At 40.6% G+C, this 24,693-nt stretch overlaps 1 protein-coding gene across 5 annotated transcripts in view; it reads left to right on the forward strand.

Annotated features, from left to right (window-relative positions):
• neo1a (neogenin 1a) overlaps nt 1-24,693 on the forward strand; it is a 159,967-nt gene that overhangs the window by 75,443 nt on the left and 59,831 nt on the right. For all 5 annotated transcript variants that reach the window (XM_062418935.1, XM_062426282.1, XM_062432447.1 and 2 more), the window contains exons 3-5: nt 10,953-11,228; nt 12,490-12,640; nt 24,021-24,157. In XM_062418935.1, the coding sequence (XP_062274919.1) occupies nt 10,953-11,228; nt 12,490-12,640; nt 24,021-24,157 (564 nt within the window). The remainder of the gene's footprint in view (nt 1-10,952; nt 11,229-12,489; nt 12,641-24,020; nt 24,158-24,693) is intronic.

The following is a 24,693-nucleotide window of genomic DNA, read 5'->3' on the forward strand; positions in this document are numbered from 1 at the left end:
AGATTTGCTGCTTTTCTTTGTCTCATGTGATAGTAAGCTGACTATCTTTGGATTTTGTATATTCAGATAAAACAAGATACTCAGAAGTCTTTTTGGGCTCTGGGAAATTGTCTTTTTTGTAACGTTTCACTAGTTAATCAAATGATTAATATTGATTGAGGAAATATTGGCCAATAATTTAAATTATTATCATTTGCAGCCCACATTTCTAGTTACTTATTAATTAGAAAGAAAAAACATTTTTTCCCCCTCTGTGAGGCCATGTTTCACTGTGACACCTTAAACGTTGACAAATGACCCCTGCTGTGTGGGTGAGATTTCTGGCTGGATGGGTCATAACGACTATTGACAGTTTTTGTCTGTGTGGAGAACGGAGTGGGTTGTACAGGAACGCATCCATTTTGCAGTTCAGTTTAAGGCTTGGTATAGCAACCACTTTTGTATGAGATTGTTGTAAATTAGTATATGAATAAAAAACTGTGACTAAATTTTCTTTACCGTATATACTGGATACTGGATTGTTTAATTTTTGCATACATGGAAGGAAATTCTGTATTTCATTTGCCCAAACCAGCTATTCCTGTCTGGTTATATCATAAAGGATTTTACTCCTTGTAATAATTATTCCTCTTAAAGATAAACAGGCTGTTTGAATTTGAATCAAATACATTTTACCACTACACATGGTTAAGATGGTTGACATATTTTTGAAAAGATATATTAATTTACCAATGAACACACCATCATGGAATTAAAACAAACATATTTGAAAAGGAAATATTGATTCCTTTCCCCTTGTTGTTTCCATGGCAACTGACCCGGCCCCTGTCATGTGTCCGTCTCCATCCGTCACCATCCATCCACGAGCTTCCTTGTAGTCTCTCTTCCGTCTCTTCTCACAACAGGCAATCAGGAGCTGTCAGAGTGCCAACTGTGCCAGCAGCCTCGTCCTGATGTGTCATTTCCCTTCCAGACACAATTGATTGTGTGTGATTTCATTGTAGGCTGATCTGTTCTTTTCTTCCTACTAACATATGCAAGCAGGGAAAAAAACCACAACATCCGCAATCAGATGAGCAGCTTGTCATATTAGTAACATGCACGACCGGGAGGCAGATTACTGACATTTGCTCGCAGTGATTATCCTCCTAAGTTCGTGTTATATCGCTCGTCTTGCTGAGCGTAGCGGTAAAAATAAAACAGAAAAATCACTTCTGTAAAGAGTGAGAAATGTTCTCAGACTGAGGTGACACCTCGCCTCAGTTGTACACTACAGAGCAGCTGCGCCCCAGGGCCCATCCGATGATAGTCATAAATGTTTAGAAGGGCGTTCTTTGCACAACATCTGGTCTGCACCCAGAGTGGTTTAGCAGTTAAAAATATCCCTCCTCTGGCTAAGAGCTATCAGAGATGTTAAGCCCTGCAGAGTTGGCTCAACATACTTAAAGGTGTCTGTTGGCTGACGATCAATGCTTTAAGAGCTCTACACTATGGCAGCCTTCTGTTTGCATCATCGTTTTTAACAATGAAGCAATGTTTTGACTTTTTTTTTTTTTTTACTGACTGCCTTCTGCCATCATAGTCTTGAGTCTTGTCATATTAGAAATTGGGACACCAGCTGTCTGCTAAAGCTTTTACTGTACTCTCTTCAGGCATTGACTGGTTACAAGGTCAGGATATGCTCTTTCTGTCATTTCCTACACCCAGGAGCCATTTTTACAGCCCAGTAGATAAAATAAGAACCCCTGTCTGTGGCTGACTCCTGTCAAACGCCACCCATCCATCTCGTCTGTCCCTCTGATGTGTGTGTACACAACAGAAACATTCTTGTGTTTGGGAGTGTGTGCGCTTTCGTGGTCGCCATTGTTTTTGCGCACCCAGAAATTCAGTCACAAACTCGTGTCCTTGTCGTCCATTTGTTTCTAACAGACAGCTGTGTTTGGATCAGATGAAAGCGGGACACTTTAAAGGAATACTATGCAGGATTTTTAGCTCAAAAGCAATGTATAGACCTAAAAATAACCCCTCTCAATCATCACTTCAGACCCACAAGAAGTGTGTGGCGGTGTGTGTATGTACAGAGAAAAGACACACCCTCCGCCTGCCTGTATTTTTGGACACATCCTGCATATTATGCCTGTAATTGAATGAGGATGATTTGTTTTGCGGTGAAAGATCATCTCTGCTCTTCTTGTAGTTCCAGGTCATCCCTCCATATTGCTGATAAAGATAAATATGCTGTGATGACAAAGCCAGAGTGTGAATTTCCTCATTTTGACAGTCCGTCAGTCTTGTCAGTCTTGTCAGTCTTCATACTTGAGGAAGTGCCTCAGTGACAACTTTATTAGATTTCAACACACAGTTGTAATTAATCCTGTTTTCATTCTTGTCAATCTCCCACCTGTCACCCACCGACAGGATGAAGGTTGTTGTTTTACCTTTGGCAGTGTAGGAAATCCACTGTTTTCTACACGTCTACTTATATTATGTAGTATAAAACAAGGAGTTGACTTGACAGATTTAAACTTGCAAACTCATGTGTGTATTTTTAGACATTTTCGTAAATCGGTGGCAGTACATCCGTCATACGTTCACCCTATCAAACCATACCAACTTTGTAATTAAAGATTTTTTGTTCTTAGTAAAACACTCGAATCGGCCCCATTTTTTGACCACATCCCATGTTTGTATGAAACCCAAAAAAGAAAACTCCCTTTTGGCGTAGGATATAAAGAATTCATGCTGTGGTTTTCATGTAACATGCACAGCCACTTACGAACATTACCAACGCACCGGCCCTCAAAGTTACATTTTACGATCATCTCCGCTGCATCAGTGACACATAAATACTAAATTGGCTTTATTGAGAGTGATAATGGGGGCCGGAGGGGAGACAATCTTTTCTCTTTTGTAGTTTGAAGAGAATGTGTTCGAGTGGGTATTGCAGTATAATACAATGAATGTTTAATAACAGACAAAGTAGAAATATAAGCACGTCTTTCAGAGCAGACACATTTTTTTTTTTTTTGAACTTGCTTTTTTTATTTGACACATACAAACAAACATAAATTTAACAAACACCAAGGAGATGTATATTGTATAAAATTACACTTGCTTGAGATTCTTGAAACTGAAAGTCTTTTCTTTTTTTCCATGTTGAATATTCTTTGTATATATCAGTCCGTATTCTTGTACTTGTACGTCATATTTCCATAGTCCATTTCTCCTCTCTATTCTGCCTTGATTGGCATGTTACCGATTACGTGAGCTTTGCCATTTGGAAAAACTGCAGACACATTTTTAAGAGCTTTATATGCATCTGATCAGAGTTGCAGCTATTATTTTCATCATTGAATAATCTGCTATTTATTTTCCCTTCATTTGGTCTGTAAAACATCAGAGAAAGGATTCAAATATCCAACAGTTATCCAGTTTCCTAAAGCCCAAGAGAATGTTTAACCCAAAAAGACTGCAAACATTCACATTTGAATATGAACTGAATTTTTAATTTTGGCATATTTGCTTGAAAAATTACAAACAATGAAACAATCATCAAAATAGTTGCTGATAAAGCAACTATTTGGCAATCAAATGCCCATTAGCTCGCATGGAGGTGTAAGCGCACACGCACTCAGCCCTGCATACACACACAGCCTTCATTAATGTGTAATCACATACAGGCAATGCTGATGTTTATTTTCTTATGTGAAACCCTCTGAACATTAAAGCTTGACAGTGTTTTCTCAAAAACCCTGAAGGAATCAGCCTACTGGCTTTTAAATCCACTCGTAAAAGTAAGAAATAAAATGTATGTAAACACTCAAATAAGTGCAATGTTTACTTTTTTTTTAAGTTTTAATTTAGCAGGAAATTATAAATATAGCTTGGACATAGAAAAGTCTAAACCTCACATTATCAGCGTATTTGGTCCTAACTATACAACCTAATACAATATCCCTGCCCTGCAATTAACCCTAGCTCAGTAGAATTAATAATGTTCTGTTGTTGTGGATCCTGTTTAGTGCTGCACTTAAATGATCATAGAGCTGATTGAACAACTCGTATCATATCATTATCATATCATAAGCGTTACAAGTTTAGGACACATTACTGTTCAAACTGTATTGGATTGCATGAAATTGTGCAGGTGTGTCTACTAAAGTGTTAACTCCCTGCGTTTCTGCATAACTTTGAAGAGTTTCGCTTTGTGTTTGACTGACTGCAGCACTCTTTAAATTATACATTTGAAATCCCTCAGAGAACAAAATATCAATAAGGCATGAATATTTTTTACTGCTCTACAGTAAGAAAGTAACCTTATGTGTCTAACCTGAATAGTATGATTTGCTGTAATGAAGGAATCCCTCGGAAATATTCTCCCCTGAAGCTCTGAAACCTTCAATTAGAGAATTAATGATCACGTACGCTGCAGCTGGTCTTAAAGGGAGCATGAACAGATAGAGGCTCTGAGCAGAATAAAGCAGAGTACATATTGTACAGGAGGATATTATAGTGTGGAAATACATTACGACTTTGCCTAAGCGCACACATCTTAAAGCCAATACATTTAATAGACTTTATTGTCTTCTTTTGGACTACTTGATTACGCTGCTATTCCTCCATTCACTCTGAGTCTCAGATTTTCACAGCCATTGACTAGATGTCTTTGCACTGTGTCTAATTGACTCTTCATCCGGTGTTGGATCTATCACCTCACTGACTGAAATTGGTCTTTTCTTTTCTTTTTTTTTTGGGCTAAGCTAACTTGAATAGGCTCATTCTGGTATTGTGAAATGTATAAATGCAGCAACAGTGGGATTATGATTGTTCTGCCTTTGTCTACACAAGTTTCCAAACTATGATAAATAAGGGAGGGCAGTGTAACCCAGAGGGAGGGTGGGGGGTGATGGGGTAATCATCTTGTGGTAAATATCAATTTGTTTCATTTTAGGCATTTCTCTGACATAAAGGTCTTTAATTTGCTTTTTCAGTTTTCCCATTTCCTTCAACCTGACTTGTATACTTCAATTTGAGGTATTGATTCCTCACATTTCCCAGAATTACTTTCACCAACCCTCAGAGAACAGGCGTGGACTTGTTGAATTCAGAGTGAGAGAGAGAGAGAGAGAGAGAGAGAGAGAGCAGCAGTGGTTGAGTGAGCTACTGAATGAATAAAGAGAGGGAGCAGCATTAGCAACAACAAAAAGCAGTGAATCAGATAAATAAAACCTTATTTTCTGCTTGTTTCACGGCATTTACGTTCTGAAGCACAAATAGACACGTCCACACCTCCGCACAAGTGGTGGAAGTGAAGGAGCAGCGCATATAATGGCATGATAAGAATGAAAAGTCCCAGTTGTGACTGTTTCATTCAGCTCTACTGATTCTGCTAACAAAAAAAACTGGCATCTCTGCCTCCTTTGTGATTTGTTTCTCCCTTTCTGATTGTTCATGATTGCAAAATGGCACATCTATCCATCCATCACCGTTTGGCTCCGAGACACAATTGTAGTTGTGCCGGAAAATATCTTTGCATGATTTGTCGTTGGTTGTCTTTGGCATTTATTACCTGTAAATACATCAATAAGCAACAAATCTGACTGAATAAATTGTCAGGAGGCTGCGAGGCGGCTGAGGAGGTAGAGAGGGTTGTTCTCTAGTCTGAAAATCGGCAGTTTGATCCCAAATTGCTCCAGTCCGTATGTTGAAGTGTTCATGGGCAAGGCTGTACCATTGGTGTGTGAGTGGGAGTGTGTGAGTGTGTGTGAATGAACATTAGAAACTCCTCCTGATGAGCAAATTGGCACCTTACATGGCAGCCTATGTGTGTTAATGAATGGGTGAATGTTGGCATGTAGTCTAAAGTGCTTTTCGTGCTTTGAAGACTTGAAAGGTGCTGCATTAATGCCATAAATATGTATTACCTCTTATTTTTCCCAATTATCCATTTTTATATCGGATTTAATTTAAGTTGGATGTAAATATTTTATATTCTTCTCCCATCTCTTTCTCCGTCATTTGTCCCCAGCAGGGGGCCACAGCTGGACGTCAGCCCAGTCTGATCAGTCCAGTCTAGTACAAGGAAATGAATCAACTCAGAATCGAGGAGTGTTTAGTCAGTATCTCATAATGCTTGTATGCATGACACGTTCAGCCAAGGCACAATATGTTTCTTTGTTTCTGGCTATCTGACTGAAATTGAGTCTTTTGAAAGCATAAAATTGAATGTCTTTACAGTTTTTGCATGTTTTGACTGCCAGGGTTAGGGTTAAGATAAGACTGTTGTTGTGCAGCATAGTAAATGTGTTCATGTTTAGGTCAGGGTTGGTTGAAATTGAGCTCTTTCATCAAATGCTGTCGTAAGTTTAATAGATTTGAAAGGATTTTACGGTAAATGAATGACCATGAAGGCTGAGAACCAGGTCTCCACCTTTTGTTAATATCGATGCTTGAGAGGAATTCAAATTGATTTGAATTGTTATGTTATACACACATTTCATTACAATGCCTTTGAATTAAATATTCTCAGAGTCGGTAGATACTGATAGCACTTGTGGCACAGAATATAAACATACATTTCATTAATAGATTAAATTATACTGGAAATATGCATGCATGTATGTATTATTGACCTTAATTAGTCCCATAATGTCATTTCTGTACAAAAAGGAGGTGAAAAATATACCTTAAAAAACAAAGAAGAACAGTAAGAAAGTGCCCTGCTCAGACGATCCGCTCAAGTTAGATGCTGTCCTTCTGTATAAACAGTTACAGTCTAAATGGCATGAGAATTATGCTCGGAAGCATTAAATGTGGCCTCTTTTTGACCCCCCCTTCCCCAGTCCAATTTTTCACGGAGAGTTATTTCATGTTTCCAGTCCAAACACAGCACTTTGTCAGGTCAGAGCCTTATATGGAGGTACAGCTCACAGGGCAGCTCCCAAAAAATGAGGCACTTTCAGTTTTTTTTCTTAATTACCTAAACAGACTCTGCATGAAAATGTAACATAGAGCACAGTTGTTTTTTTTGATCCAAGGTGAAAGGCGGCGATTCTGCAGTCAGTAACTAATTCAGTTGAATCTAGAGGGAGATCCTTAAAGCCTTGTGCATATTCCATTAAGCTGCTCATTGTTATTCTATACCAGATTTTAATTAAGAATAGTAGGAACCCAACTGTGTGATTTAAGTGTATGTCTGTGTACGTGCATGCGTGGTTACACCCCGGTTTCCTCCGAGGCGGGGCAGACAGTCGTTACGCCTGTTCGTCGCTCTCTGCAGCACAATTATTTTCTGCTAATCTCCATCGAATGATGGACACATTCATTCATTAGCATTCATATGATTATAAGCTCTACTGGCAAAGCCAAGCAGATGATGTAAGGTTTGCTGAATCTAACTAAATACTCCTCACAAAGGAGCCATTTGGTGCCACCATTGGGTTAACCATTTACTGGTGAGGAAAATGTGGGTTTTTTTGTTTTTTTTTGGACACAATCAGTTAATCATATAATCAGATAATCACATTTTGCTCTCATTCATTTATTCTGTTTGAAAGAACAAAGAAACTGCTTCTCCATTAGCATAAAACTCCTTCTGTGCTTTTGTTTTGACTACTGAGACATTATCACTCTCTTGGCATCATTTGGCATCATCACAACAGTTGAGGTCCGGACCTGCTCTGTGTGAAAAGTGCCATGACATCACTTCTGTTGTGATTTGGCGCTATATAAATAAAACTGAATTGAATTGAATTGAACAGGCAGTACAGCACCTCTGTTCAATAGATGCTGCTGACCAAGGGTGTGGAAAATGAAGCTCCCACAAAGTCGATTTAAATGGAGAATTGTGATTAATTGGAATCGATAGCGTTAGCATCGACACTCCCCACTTCCCATCTACAGTGCTCTGCCCCCGATCCACATCTAATGCGTGTAGCTGCACATTTGCGAGAGCACATTAACACACATCTCTGAACACACACATTCATAATAGACATCGTCGTGAAGCATCCACTTCATTAACACTGGCTGTGAGTTAGGATCCACACATACACCATACTCACCCTCTCTCTCTCTCACACACACACACACATACCCTCAAGACCCAGTAAACTGATGAACTGGAGAGATTTGATGAGTCTGGAGGAACAAAGGATTAGTCGATTGAGAGTTGGAAGTGAGAAAGTGCTCCCAACAAGCTGAGCTGAAGCTGTGAGGCAACCATGTTCTGTCTTCTTTTTTCTTTGGCGTGTCCGCTGGTAACTTTCACAGCTCTCTCCTGTGTCCTCCGTGGGTGAAATGTCAACTCTCAAACTGCCACACAAAGTCAGGGGTGTATCTCCAGTTATTAAACCTGGGGCACATTAACTCAGAGACATAGTTTCAACCTCATCTTTTGAAATGTCATTGCTCTGAGGGCTTTAAAATGTCCATTCCTGTGTGGAGAGCACTGTCTTAAGTTTTCATCTCTAGTCTCGTCTGTATCAGTTTTGGGCAAAGAGCCAAGAGCGCTAACTTGCAGTATCACGGGCACAGTGCAAGCGTATGTCATGTTTTTTAGTCAAGTGTGGTTAGAAAGAAATATGTTTGTTGTATATCTTGTCTTGATGTTGATAAGAAATTGGCCTTACTCGATATCAGATAGCAGCCACTTCATGTTAGCTTTGAGAATTTATTAAAATGTATTAATATGTCACGCCTCAGCACAAAAACCATATAACAGCAAAGACATTGGTTGCTGAGGACCACTCTAGGGAGGCTGAGATGCACTGAAACGAAGTAGATTAGAAATTAACAGTAGTGCACTCACATTCATAAGACAATGCCTTTCATTTAGTATCAGTTGGCAAGCTTTAGGGACATAAGATAATAAAAGATTTGAACAGATAAAATAATCATCAACATAATTAAAATTGTCAGCATAACTGGAAAGATAAAAGATAAAAAATTGAGCAGACTCAGTAGATTCATCATGTACTAATACACTACTACATACCCTGCAAATAAAAATGTTTTCACATTTAACCTTCAAAAACATCTTCTTTGGAAGTGATATATGTACTGTTGGCTAGACTGCTGCTCATCATAAAAAAATAAGCAGTATTCGATTCAGTGGAGAGCGTGACTCTAATCTAAATGATGCTTTTCCTTCCCTAGTGTGATTATACAGTAGGTGATTGGCAGTTTTCATACAAAAATATCAGTACTGGCATCAGCTAAGCCCATATTAGTTGAACTATTGTGCTCAGATGTACTCGGGGAAGCTGTGCGCGTCGTCCCGGGTCAGGAGGGTGAGTCTGTAGCTGTTGGGACCTTATCTTAAAGCCTGATTTACCGTGGAGCCACTCTTGGCAGGGGATTTGAGGAGCCGTCTGTAGGTGAGAGGAGGAAGAGACGACAAATCATCACTCTGCAAGACTTTAGCATCACTTCCTGTGGCAGAACTTGCATTCAGAAATAAACGCTTACTGAAAACAGTCACTTCTTTTCGTCTTTACTCATCCATTCATCTCTATGTCACACACACACACACACACACACACACACACACACACACACACACACACACACACACACACACACACACACACACACACAGACACGCACATGTTACCAAGGAGACGACCACAGCCAGACCAAAAACTCAACAGGCTCTCCATGGTAATAACGCAGCATGATATTCTTTTTATTGTTGATTGAGTGGCCTTCTTACTTAAAAAAAACAACTCTTCCCTCTTCCTCACTAATAAACCCAAGAATACAATTCACAGTTTACATATTATAAGTTCTTTTTAATTGAAGCCATTGTGCGCGATTGTTTCCAGCGCACCCCGCGAGTGTTGGTTTCAGATCAATGGCTTCAAACGCAGGAAATAATTATTTTGCATTGAGATGAAAGTCGGGGTATAGCAGCACAAACAGCCGGTGGATCCTGCCTTTTTTAATTAGTGCTGTGTGTCTCCTGCGCTGCGTGGCAAAGAGGTCGGGGGTGGGTGAGTGGTGGTGGTTGGGGGGGGGGGGGGTGCTGTAGGGGTTGCATATTTGGCCTCTTCAGCTCCTGAGAATCTATCTTGAATATGGATTGCAAGATGTCACTCCCAATATGCTGTTATGTTTTCCAGCTCTTAAGATTAAGGCCAAGTACATCTTGTCGTAATTTATAAGAGATATTCCAAATTCGACATAACTTTCCCCGCTGCTGTGTTAAAGGTCCAAGATCGGTGTTTGCTTTCCAATCTGGCACTTTGAAAGTCAGATTTTCTGTGGAATGACTCACAGATGCAAATGTAATAGCTATTTTCTTCAAGTCAAATGTGTCAAGATGCCTTCCCTGCAGTTAATCAGAAAAGGGTGGATTTAAAAAAAGTACATATTTAAAATTCATATACTGTCATAGTGTGTTCATTAAAGCTGCCTTTTAGTATTTTTCTATAACATTAAATATTCATGGGTAAACAAGCACCAATCAAAGTTTAAAAAAAAGAGGTATAATTTATCAGAAGTTCACTGTGCACTCAAAAGCTTATCTTGTTCATCAGGTCTGTGTGGGTGTGGTTGGATCAGATTTGATTAACAGCGACAAAGAAAAAACCACTAACCCTCATCAGGTTCTGATTTAAATGTTGTTCAATCTTGATTGGTACGCAGAAGTATGTGTCACCAACTGAGCTCTTCAAACCCACTTCAAACCAGTCAGAAAAATACTGAGGGGGAGAAAAAAACACTTTCTCATGAAATAAACAAAACTGCTCTAACTTTGACAGAGTGTGAGAGTGTGTCTCCTTCACTTTTTAAAACCTTGAATAATGAATATATATAGAGGAATATGTGAATTCCCATTGTTTGTGACATTTATTTCCTACTATCCCCAGAAATGTTAGAGATATTTGTTCTGTTGATGTTGAAGTGAGTGCTTGTTCAACATCTTTTGTTTTGTCTTCTGTTTTTTCCAGGTATACCGAGGTTCGTGAGCCAGCCAGTGCCATCCACTGTGCGTCTCGGGGATAACCAGGTGATGGCGTGTGAGGTCAACTCGGACCTGGTGCCCTTTACCCGGTGGGAGAAAGACCGCCAGCCCCTGGAGCTGAACAGCAGGCTGGTCCTACTTCCCAGCGGTGCCTTGGTGGTCAGCAATGCCACAGAGGCGGACGCAGGCCTTTACCGCTGCCTGGTGGAGAACGTGGGGTCGTCAAAATCCAGCGACGAGGCGCAGCTCCAGATACTGCCAGGTAATCCGAGCAAGTAAAAATCTGTCAAACGACAAGTGAAATATTGTCCAGTAAATGCGCAACATGGATGCTGGATGATACATTTACTGACACAGCAGAAGGAAGCTTAATGATTTACATTTATTGGCAACTAGTTTTTTACCCTGCTTGTCCCTTGTTATTACCAGTTAATCAAACCTTTTCACATCTTTGATTACACTGCAATTATGTTACAGCTTCTAGGCTATTGTAGAACCTCTTGTGCAGTAAATTGAAATTAATATATAGTTCAGGGCATCTTTTGATTAAAAAGGTACATGGTTTCCTCTATGGGTTGCTTATTAGCTTTTAGCATGAAGAAATCTGCTCAGCTGTAGAGATAGATGAAGGTTGGATACTGAAAGGAGTGGTGGGACTCCCGGTGGGGTTATCCGATACGCTACAGTAACGCTACAGTCGTACCTCAAAAGGGGGCTGAATTCCATTGTGGAAGAGTGTCTTGTCTCGTCCCTGTAGAAGTTTTATTTACTGAGTTGTTAAGCACCAGACTCCTGCCAGCACAGAGAAGATATTAGCGGCCATAAATCAGGCTTCAACCAGACCCCGATGGGAGCTTTTATCTCTGTATGTCTCCTCCAAGGGTGTGTGGTGGAGTGGCAAAAGCCTGGATGCAAACAGTAGAAAAACTCATAAAGCTGTGTGAGAAAACTGAAAGGAATTTTTTTTGTTTAGATGCTACCAGATGTTGAAGCAACAAAAATACATTTATTTTCATTTGGTTTCTTTGAAGTAACCATGAATCATTCATCAAAACACTTGGAGAATAAAGTGACTAGGGTGTTTCTGGGAGTGCCAAAAAGGAATTAAAATGATTTTATACCTCTCAGTTTAATTAATTGAAATACTGCTGTGAACTCAAAAAAATGGGATCTAAACTAAACTCACAGGATGATAAAAAGATGCAGAAGTCTTATGTATGTGTCACAGTAACGTAGGCCAAACATGACCCTGTGGTTATTGCAGGATGTTTAGATGCCACTGGAGTTATGGGGGGATCACATTGCACTCCTAAAGAGCTGAGACTTCAGCTGTCTCAGTGATGGACATGGACATGGACATCATCTTTGTTCTTGGTGTCAAGAACGTTCCTTCAGACACAAGCTCTTTTGAAGTTTTTAAGACAGATGACACCCGTTAAGTAGAAGGTTGCTGCTTGGGCCTCACTTACTCACCCCTACCTTAACCTCGGCCTTAACCCTGACCTTTTTTTCTCTTATTTAAGAAACCGGAGAAGAGAGGAAGCCGGAGTTCCTGGTGCAGCCTGTGTCCGTGACCAAAACGGTGGGCGCCAGTGTGCTGCTACCCTGCATGGCCAGTGGTTACCCTGCACCACATGTCCGCTGGATGTTTGACGACAAGCTGCTAGAAGAAAGGTACGAGCATGAACTCTTGCTGTAGGTTGGATTCCCCGTTTTCTGTGCTGAAATGAAAGAAGACCTAAATAGTTATATGTTTCTGCTCCTTTTGATAGCAGTAGGTGGGCTATACCTTATTCAAGCCCACCTTTCAAAATGATCTTTGCCCATCTAAGTTGCCAGCAGTTATTCTTGAAGCTGTACACTGCTGTGTTCAGTCCCCCCTGGCTCTCACACCTTCCTAGCTTTTGAAAGGCAACATAGACTGTAATTCATTGCTCCTTTGTACCCGGTGCCTCTGGTCTCCGGGTGCACGCGGGTTAGTTTTGGCTCCTGCTCCCCAAGGTGTTAATGCTATTCATCTACTGCTACCCCGAGAACCCCGGGGGGAGACCTGGACGTGCCAATGGAGCCACTTCAGCTGGGAGACAAGGCTGCCGGGGTTGCCAACTGAGGGGAAATTCACAAATTAAGAGCTAAGAGAGAGTGTCACAGCGCCTGTGCTCTCACTCCTCTGGTGCTCATTAGCTCAGGCAGAGCAGCTCAAATCCCTCGGAGAGAATTACACTAGACGTGGGAAGTTTGATTCCCACCAATTAAGAATGCCCTTTGTTTACCTTAACTCCTGTGTACCAGTCCTGTAGTTTAATAACTTTGCAACTTGTGGGGTCAAAGGAAAGTTGTTGAAATGAGGTTCATTCATCTTAATCCTGCCCAGAATGAGATTTAGACCATCAGTTCAATTAAATGTAAGGTCATCACATTGGTATCCGCAAAGCTCCAGCGTGGTGTGAGCTAGAATATCATTAGACCCCCACGCACAGCGCCACATCTCAAGGTAAAGGTCTGTAACACCTGTGGTATTGTCCATGTGTGTACCCCTGACCTCCGGTGGGAGCTTGCTAAAAAGGTACTTATTAATCTAACTTGTATTAATTACAAAACACCATCTAGAGTGCACACCCGCCCCCCCAGGGTGTCTCCATTGGTAATTAGCGAGCTTAATCTGAACAACCAGGGAAGTGCTTTCGATATTGAAGTGGACCCCCACGCTCCCGCCTCTCAGAGCAGAAACGGATCGCGTGGCAAACACCATGACTGTTCTTTTCATTTCGGTACAACGTTGACAATTAAAAAGAATAGTGGAATAGTTTCTCTTTCTCCTTGTGAGTTTCCCCGTCCCTCTCAGGCATTACATGAGAGACAGAAGTGTCAGTTAAGAATCAGCGTGGCGTGCAGTGTGAGAGGGAGAGAGGAAAGGGGGGGGGGATCTGCAAAGATTGTCTAATTGGTCTTTGGAGCGCAGCACAAATAGGGCTTTGAACGTGGTGACGCCTAGTCTGCAGATACGGGATGAAAGTTTATGAAGATGTGTTAGAGCTACCAGTTGAAAGCGGGGTGACTCACTGACAGCGGGGGATTATCACGTCGTGCGTCTGCCGCTGATGCTTCAACTTCGTCATATATCTTGTTTTCTTCCAGTCTCTCTTTCCAGTCTGTGTTCACAATAGCAGAAAGCCAATTTTACCCCAAGCCACTGAGATAATGTTGGTATTTCAAAATGAGCTGCTACATTAAACCGTGTGCGGCGGTTGTCAGACTGTACTGATTCGTGGTTGTCTAATTCTCCCCGGTAATGATTTGTCATGTGCTCCACTAGAGGTACTTTAGGATACTTTTAAAGACCAGGGCATCCTTCAAAATGTGTCTTAAGTCTTTGAAGAGTGTCATTAGTATGTTATTCGTAACGTTTCAGAAGACAGATTGATGCTGCTTTTATATCACCTGTCCATATTGCGACGAAGAGCGTGTGGACTTCACGGCTGCAGCAGAAGTCTTTGATGTCTGTGCTGACAGATGGTAAAAGAGAAAAGACCTGAAATGGAAATTTAGAACAGGTGGTTGTCTAACACTCAGCGGATTTGCCTTTGTTGAGTTACTGCGTCTTAAAAAGCCTGTAAAGACGTAATTGAAGTGGTTACCGTGTCAGATTATCACACTTTATAACACTTTAAAAAAAATCCTAGTCATAAATTCAGTTTGTGACTTGGCTGAGAGACATGGCAGTCTATTTGTTGGATGACCAATCCTACCATGCTGACTTTCACAACTTGCGTTTCTTGCATAGGTGATCAGGAAGAAGGTTCCAGGGACCGACTTCACTGTTCCACCTGACGGCACAAAAAATGAATATTTATGAATGTAAACACAGTTTCCTGAATAAAAGTGAAGCCAGAACCATTCATCATCACTCGAGAGGGAAAGAGGGCTCTGTCTTTTTCTTTCTCGGTGGTTAGAAAGAGAGTGGGAGTGTGCGTGTGCAGCATGTATATACAGTATATGGGTCCCATTAATTTGGTATAATGCTCCTTACCTGAAGGTGGTTTTAGCTTCACATGAATAAAATAAAACATAATTCCTCTGTGCTTACATTTGGGTGCAGAAGAACACTTTTGGGTCAACATCATATGATAATGACATGTTGTAGAAGTTGATATACTCGGCAAAAAAAAAGCAGAATAGACACAAGAATGCAACCCAGTTCTGAAATACAGTTAAATTATTGAGGATAAAAATGCAATAAAGCTAAAAGCTAACGTCCATTGTGCCCCTCCTGAGTCAGTTGCTCTCCATTGTGACACCACTAGACAGGATGAAATCAGCAATATTTGTACTCAATGCTCATTTCTATTCCCAGCGCCTCACATCTGTCATTTTGGGCTGAAATTAAATGTAGTGTGATCCGATATTAAATCTATACATGAATAGAACCACAAACCAATTACTTTTTAATGATCAAAGTGGATCTTTTCTTTGTTTTGTAAATGGACAAATGTGAAAAAGCCAGATACCTTTTCCGATAAGTAGATACAGTTTTTGTGGGTTTGTACCCACTGAGAATATCTTATCATATTGTCTTGCAGGACGATCAATATTATTTAACTGAGGTATCTGCACACAGTATCTTGAATAAAAGATTGATACCGTGATATCTGCTGCACTATGGCTTATTCTAACGCGCTGTTTATGTATTCACCAGTGTCTTGATCCGAGCCCCCAAATTCATTCAAGCTCAGGGCGAGTCTATTGCCAAGGACACCAAGCTCAACATTTATTCTGATTAAGCGCAGCAACACCATGACAGAATATATAACACTTGAAGCTGTTCGATCAACATGTTGAGAACAGATTCTTGACGAAGGTGTCGGTGATAGCGTCTCCAGGTGCCAGCATGCACAGATAGAATAGGCCTTTGGATTTCTCATGCATACTGGTCCTGATGACACTCATGAAAAGGACAGTCATCTTTTGTTCTTGGGAGTATCACTCTATCACCTAATAGAATTCCCCAGCAGTCAATAAAATGGATGAATTATGCATGTCGGCCAGCAACAGGGAATTGACAGAGCATGTAAATCAACCTCCTTCCAAAGCCTCCGAGCCATCCGTCTCCTCTCCTCCTTGTCTCGACGCCTTCATTTTAATATGATTGTGTATATTGCATTTACTTGTGTATGAAGAGAGAAGCATGGTGTGGGAAATTTGTTTGAAATTGGACTATTACTGGACTGCGGTATAACCCTCTCACACAAACACACACATACATCAGTTTATTTGCTTGGCTGTTTTCTGAGTTAGAGAGCAAAATGAATACAAACACACAAATGTAAAGACACACTTGTGTACACGGGAAGTCTTTTTTTTAGTGAGCTGGCAGGGGAGCTGGAAGCATATTAAGGAGATGAAAAATGGCTTTATACCTTGTTCTCCATGCTATAGTATATGGTAAATGGACTGTATTTATATGGCATTTTTATCCAAAGAGCTTCACAATTATATTCAGGATACACAGTATACAGTATGTGACTATGTAACAGTTAAGAGCCTAGAAATGTTAACAATTTTTCTTTCCTATAAACCACATATTGCAGGATGTGAACCTATGTGTAAATAAGTAAAAAGGTAAAATCTTCAAACAATATTAACATCAGAAAAATTAAACTTACCTAATAGCAGCATGTCCTGAAGAAAAAAACATTATTAAAGAATCCAGATGGTATAAAGAAAAACTGTTTTCTGCTAATTTAAAGTTAGTGTAAAGATTTAAGTCCCAGTTGATGACGTCCGACACCTGCTGTTGTCTTTCACATTACGTCCAATTAACCCTCCTGTTGTCCTCGGGTCAACTTTGATGCAGGGGGAAAAATGAGGTCTAGTTTCATTTAAATGAGGCCTATCGCCCATAATTCAACATGTGTAAAACCTATGGTAATAAGTTCTAATGAAGATTGGCAAAAAAGTTCTGGGTTCTTGGGTGATCATTTATACCTTATGTTTTACAAACAGTCAGACCTCACCAGGTCATTTTGAACCAGAAGGACACAAGTTGCACAATTAACAGGAAGATAACAGGAGGGTTAACACATGCACTGGCTTTTAAAGGGATAATTACATATTAAAGATGTAAATACATTAAATAGCTCCTGCTAAAAAAATAGTGGACATCCAGAATTATATACTGGAGTTTTGAAATCTAAATTGCTACTTTACGATGGACATTTTACAGTAGGATGTCTAGATGAACAGTAATAATGTGGTATCCAAACCAACATCACTTTTGTAATAGTTCTGGCATTGCTGCAGACTGCATACACACACACAGTAGAGATGTCTCTGTCTTCTCTAAAAATGGCCGAGTAACTGTAGCTGCCATTTTCATCTAAGCTAACAATCCTTCAGATGCAATCATCTGTAATTGTCTGCATTTTGAGTGAAGTTGCAAAGTGACAGTCAGAACTTTGACCCGTTTTGTTCTCGACATCCTTTTAAGTGCGTTTACATTGTTATCGCCCACACCGTCAACTGATGTCACTGATTGGTGAACAGTTTTTGTTCTCGAGCCAATTTTCAGCCATTCTGCTCTTTACATGTTGTTATAAAACAACACAGAATGGCCGCTGCAATAAAAACACAGGTATTTCATCTGAACCTTTCAGCCTCTCCAAGAAGCCTGTCATAGATACAACCTATCAGTGTTAATGGTATATGATTTTCCCTTGTCTCGCTTCAGAGTAACTATTAGTGAGGTTAATGGCAAATGTCCGTCTCCTGCTGAACTCTTACTCATTCGAAAACGCTAAATGATGGAGTCCTTGGCAGTTTTTTACATTTATCGGTTTTTGGAAAGCATTTATTCTTTCCAGACCACAGAACACAATGTCCTCTGCCTAGTTTATTGTTAAGTAGATATAATGGAGAGTCATATTTTCTGGTCATCTAAAAGTTCTGGATGATTTAACAGACAGAAATCAAACCAAATCGAGCAAAGATCTGTGAGAAAAGAAAACCGAGCTCTTCTGCTCCACTTTTTTTTTTTTATTATAGAAAGAGGTACCTTCTGTTGCCAGTATATTACATTCTTTCAGATACACAGGAGACCCTTATGGTTAGAGTTCTGCTTAAGAAGTCAAATTTCTTCAGCAATGATAGATGGCAGCAGTGGCGTAGGATAAGGTAATGGAGTGGTTTTTGCTGGCATGTAGGGCTGAAAAAACAAGACAAGCAATATGGTTTCCTGCTTGTGGAGCATGGGAAGTCTTCTTTTAGGAAGTCTCCAGCACATCACAAACCCACACACAATCAAACTGTCTCTCTTCAAAGTGCATTTATTGTCATATCATCTATTATTCTCGCTTTGTAGTTGGTTCAAAACATTATGTTTGCTATCAAGTAGGATTTGTGGATAAGGGGAATACATCATTTATTTTTCATTGGCTGAATCTACTGTAATTTTTATTTTTTTGGCTGTTCTCAAGCACCAAGAATAGCTCCCCAAAAAGTCTCGCATATCAGCATCTGTCATCTACTCATTCACATGCTGTAATTTACTTCTACAAGCTCAAACTGCACACAACTGTACATCATTAGTTGATTTAGAGCTTTATTCACTGATAGCCCAGGCCTGCACATTGTCAAACAGCATACAACATCTCTCCCTCAGTGCTTCACTGTGGCTTTCCACCAGATGTTGTGTGGGTTTATGTCACATTTAAGGTCTGTGATCTGGTGGAGCCCTGGAGTTTTGTAGACGAAACACACCGTGGGGCACACAGGTTTCACGGGGCTTCGAGGTGCCCCGGAGTGCCCGCCGGAGCTATCTAAAAAGTGTATTAGGTGAGTTATAGGCTGCAGGCTTCATTGTAATATGCACTAATCAAAAGATCAGTTTATTCTTGGAGACCTTGGTTGGGGGAAGAAAGCAAATAAAGTCAGGTATGCAAGAGTTGTTTTTTGTCTCGAGGGCCCTGCGGCTTTCCATTATGAGCCAGAGGAAAACAAAAACATTTTCATGGCTGAGTCACTTGAGAAGCCCCAGCCTGGGCTTATGGCACCAGGTAGTTTCTCACGTTGATTTGTATTTGTTTATTCACTCATTCATTTCCTTAGTTTGACTTATCTCTATTCTTTTTCTTTTTTTTTGTCTCATGTTTCTCCATACGCCGTAACTTGTATCTCAACAGAAACAGGTAGTAAAGAACAAAACGCTTTGTGTTGGAAGCAGGAGAAATCATGCTCCCTTGCCCTCCGTGGCTGTAAATTGAAATCCCGCTGCTGTCTTCACACCTCGAACACCATTGAAATTCATGGAACTGTTATGATTATGCTCTGGTCAAAAGGGGGAAGTTCAATATGCGTTCACTTTGAACGAACAACACCTCGAAACAGCGCAATTGTTGGCACTCATGGTGCAGAGAGAGATGGTTTCAAACCATGGAGGGGGGGGGGGTGGGGAAGAGGGAGAGAGCAGGAACATAAGGAGGGAAAAAGAAATATAGTCTGAACACAATGATATGAGAAAAAAGAAAGTTTAGAGATTTCCACTCCATCCATTAATAATGAATTCCCTTTTTTGTTGTGACAGTTGTGATTGTACCCGGTCCCCCCCCGTGTAATACAGATAGCATGGCCTGTGCCCAACCACTGTCACAGCACCACTGATTGCTCTGTGACAGCGTATTGCACTTCCTCCATCAACACACTCATACAGTTCTTCAGCAATCTGCAGCTTCCCCTCGCCCAAGTGTACTGACCTTGCCACTAGTCGGTGTTGCGGAAGGCTGAGTCACCACTCACACATACCAAATGCACCCCCACCAACACACACACACACACACACACAGACACACCCAAGCCCTTCTCTGAAGTGTCTGTACCTGCCACTGCCTTCAAAGCTGAATGGCAGAACAGGGGACAAGATTGTGTTAGAAATTCTCAACACCTTTTCTGGATAAGTTACACATGAAAGAGGAGCAGAAAAAAGGGGGATGATGTTGTTTCTACCATTCTAAAAACTGAATTGATGACATTTTTTTAAAAGTTACATTGTGAAAAGTTTAGACATTTTTTCTAAAATGATATTGCTCACCACAATGGAAACAAAGTGGAAATTCGTTGCTGCTGGACGTGGAATTAGTAAAAACTAAAACCTTGTAAAGCAATTGAGGCCAATTAGCATCATTACACCTTAGTATTCCTGACATATTTACCCCATGGTCTTCACACTGCTTGTGTGTGTGTGTGTGTGTGTGTGTGTGTGTGTGTGTGTGTGTGTGTGTGTGTGTGTGTGTGTGTGTGTGTGTGTGTGTGTGTGTGTGTGTGTGTGTGTGTGTGTGTGTGTGTGTGTGTGTGTGTGTGTGTGTGTGTGTGTGTGTGTGTGTGTGTGTGTGTGTGTGTGTGTGTGTGTGTGTGTGTGTGTGGGCATATGCGTCCGCTGTTTTGTAACAAGATAAAAAATGGTAGTTCAAATAGCGAGCTAATTTACAGCTCTTTGAAGGTGAATATGTATAATGCAGTTTTAATTAGAGCCTCGCTTACCAGCATCTCCCACCAAGGACTTGCGGCTAATGTGCGAGATGTCACAGACTTACAACAGGCACCTTGTCTTATTTTTAATGGCCTCGAGTAGGGAGCTCCATCACAATGGCACAACGTGTCTTCAGTACATTCAACTCAAGCCGTCTCATTTTGTCTCTCTCCCTCACGGTCTATAAAGAGATACATATTCCTCGCTCTACAGCTAACTTTAGCTGTTTCAGTCGGTGCTTAAGATTGACCTGCTCTAAACAGAATGAGAAATAGTCTGGTGGTTTGATATGTACTGTACAGTACGTTCCCTTTCAAATACAAGAGGAAGCTGTCAATGCCCTTTATGGTGTTTGTAGCACGAAAGGCAAAGAGTCTGAATAGTTGTCCTGGTGAGACTAACTGCAGGAATGCTTGGCATAGGCACAGCGAACTCAGGGACGTTTTTCAGAGCTTTCAGAACATGCAGAGCCTCCCAGCTGTCTCATGTGCACAGGGAAGTAATCAATGTACAGCAAGACATTTGACATTTTGATGCTGTGTTACGTTCTGCCGTCTCAGGACCAAAAGAAAGGGCATCAGCCGTCTTTATGACAACCTTGTTTTTCCCACCTTGAAGACCCAGGAATTCTTTGTCCGGCTTTCTGATGAGTGCCACAGTGTATTTCATATTTTCTTTATCAAAGAGGACCTATTGTGTGTTTCCTTATTTTCTTTCATATATAATATCACAAAATTAGATCCCGGTGTGCAAAAAAGCTCTGGCCTCAGATTGCTCTGAACACTTTTTGTTTGCTGTTTTTTCTACTTTCAACCCTAGCTGACATCAGCTCATGACTTATTTCTTTATTTGGTCATCTGCTCCATGTACAGCCTGTGAGTTCACTGCTCCACTCCACTAACATTATAGTGTTTTTTCCATTGTTTTTTCAGGTTAGTCACACCAAGCCCTGACTGTAGTTGAGCTTGCACGCTGTGAGTGTTTTTCCATTACACAGCAGGGCAAAGTAAGATAAGTTGTTCACCTGTTGGAGGTGTGCTGGTTGTCTGCAGCTATTCATCAAATATCTAACTGTGTCTGTTTCTGCTTGCACTATTCCTCCATGTATTATTTCTAACTGATCCGCTAAACAAATAGATCCAAACATCTCCATATCTTATATACATGTCAGTGAGGAGCACATTTGATTTCCTGTGAATTCTTCACAAAGTCTCCTGTTATTTAGTCTTTTAAGAGCTTTTAATATGAACCTGTAAAGCAGAAAATGGGTTTGCATCGGCAGTAACTTAACTATGATACGGCTGCCTTGGGGCCTTAAAGAGACAAGGATGTAAGACCGCCTCTTAGAGACAGAGGCTGAATTGAGGGGTTGCATGTAGGGTGAGTATAGGATAAATAAGGACAGAACAGTGAACCAGGATTTATATAGTTTAGATTGATCATATGTAGGTTGAACATCCTCATCTATCTTCAAACAAGAGGCTTTGTGTGTGAGAGTGATATTAGTGGGTATTTAGAATGAAAACAGCCCTGTGTGAAAACAGTGCAGGTGGGGGTGTGTTGCTTCAGATACTGGTGAGACAATGAAATATAATCCAAAAAGTCCAGCTGGGGTAACGGATTATGCGTAAAGACTTAAAACGGTTTGTAAGCAATTGTGAGGCAAACAGTAGAAATATAGCACTCATGTTACAAAGTACACCAGGAATATACGTGTGCATCTGTGTGATTGGCTTGAAGAGGCAATATTTACATATTTGTGAAAAAAGAGAAGCATTTAGCATATTTGTCCGGCACTAAAGTCTCATTGTTAAAACAAAGTGAGTCATGCTAACTTGAAAACTGCAGTCTGCCTATACTAATTGTGTATGATTGTGGCTAGTGCAGGAGTAAGTGGTCTATTTTATTCCGACAGCACAAGCAAAGCAATGATGTCATCTTGGTGACAGCAGGTCGAGTGCCACTTGAATGCTCCACTCCAGCACAGACAGACAGGCAGATGGTCTCAAAGGCCAGCGCTGCCAAAAACCCAGGACCAGTCAGGGAGGGAGAAAAAGAAGCTCGAGTGGACGCTCTAGCTAGTCAGCAGTTTAAAACTAAATCAACCTGCAGCATTGGGTTGTTTTCCTCAGTGCACTCTTTACCTCTGCGTGTATCCCCCACTCCTCTGTGCCAAAACCATTATGCACTGATCTTTCTCTCCACAGTTGCTTCTTTCTTGCTGAGGCCCTCTTTGGATTTTTTACCTTCTTCAGCTGACCCGCTGCTCCTACTTCTCTCTCTCCCTGTTTGTCTCTCACTGAATGCAGAGCTCTCTCTCTGTAAGCTATTGATTTCTGTTTTCTTTCCTCTCAGCATCCTCCTACTCCCATGCTCCAGTGGTTGTTGAATCAAGCCAGAGCTTTGCCACAGACTGTTTCCCTCTGGGGCCTATTGGAAAAAAATCAAAGTTGGAACTGTTTAAAACGGAGGAGGGTCACAGCTTCAAAGAAAGGCTATACAAACACATGCAAAGTTGTATTTTTGGATTAGGTGTAAATAGTTTATAATAATAAATATTTCACATTGCTCAGTCTAGAAATGCCTGATGATGTTAGTCTGTTTTCAGTGAGCTGCTTACAGCTCCTGCTCTTGTATGTTGCAGGATGCACATTTATCTTAACATGAAAAGATTCATGTTCATAATGATTTATCTGAGGCACAAATATTTATTAGAGGTATGAGCACTAGAGCACATTGTTCCACATATTCAGAATCACTTTTCCTTGATGTTAGATGGCTGGGTTGTTACTCTGTTGATTCATGTCAGCCCAGTTAATCAACAGCTGATGAAAGAATATGAAAACATTTGTCAAGACGACGTAACAACTGCAGTAGCTGATATCGTACAAACTATGAGCCCCAGCTGTAGGCTCAGTAAGGCTTGCACTCTAATGCATAATCCAAACTGATACATACAAAATGAAACATTACGATATCTGTCCCTATATAGTACAGCTTCATATAACACAGACTATGGTTCATTGTATTACACTACAAGGCGGATCACATAATGTAATGTTTTATTTCTGTGTGACACTTATATTACCAAATGTTCAAATCCAGATGCTTTCTAAATCATGAATGTTGAGAATACTTGCAAATTGCATTAGTTTCAGGGCACTTGACTCAGATTTTAACATTTTATTTTTTCGGAAAGCTGGTAAGAGGTGATGGAGGAAGGCAGTCAACCTTTAGCCAGTGGGTTAGCTCGAGAGGCTGCAACCTTGACCGCTCATTATTCTGAATGAGTGGAATGAGAATAGGCTTCATGGAAAAAGGGCTGAAATTAGATTTTACATATTTTACAGGTTTGATTGGAGAAAAAAAAGAGGTTTAAGCTCAGCTCTATCATGAATCATGTGAAAGGGTCAACAGCCTGACATCTCCATTAATATTGTTTAAAGAAAAAAAAAAGATTCAGGAGTAACTATTTTTTCTAACTATTTTTCTTCCTTCTTTTTTCCACAATGTTCTCTCTTCTTCTGTCTCAAGTGAGGGTCGTGTGGAGGTGCTGGGAGGGGGCAGTCTCCAAATTTCCAATCTCACAGAAGGGGATGCCGGAGTCTACACCTGTATGGCGGACAATTCCAACGCCACCATTGAAGTCCAGGCCCAACTAACAATACAAGGTATGCTCAACCAGCCACAGTGTCTTCTGTTTTTAAGTCCAGATGCACAATATAGGATGAACAGCATAAACAATCAATGAGAATGTAAATCATAACGCTACCACAAGCACAAAACAAAAACTACATTTAATCAATGACTCTTACCACATCATTTAAGCCATCCTATCATCATCAGCCAATCTAATAATGAATAAGTGGCTTTATTTTTTGGAGTTATTTAGCTACAAAATACCCTATAGGCTTGGAGGAAAGCTGAGTCACTCAGGTCTGATCTAAGTCTCAAACCAATCTCATTTCATCTGATTATGTTTGGGAAGGAGCTTATTATATTGTTTAAGGACTCATATCCCTGACCTGAAACAAAGCATTTGGCAATTTAGCATGAAATGAAATAAGCAAGGGGTATTTATTGCATGCAAACTATGTAGAGGCATGCAAGGGTGATAACCAGACCTGCTCACTGCGCGCTATCAAAGAGAGCCATATAGGCAGTGTTTAAAATGAACAACCCAGCATTAAGTAGGCAGTTCATATAT

This window comes from Scomber scombrus, chromosome 1 (genome assembly GCF_963691925.1).
Source record: "Scomber scombrus chromosome 1, fScoSco1.1, whole genome shotgun sequence".
Lineage (NCBI taxonomy): Eukaryota > Metazoa > Chordata > Actinopteri > Scombriformes > Scombridae > Scomber > Scomber scombrus.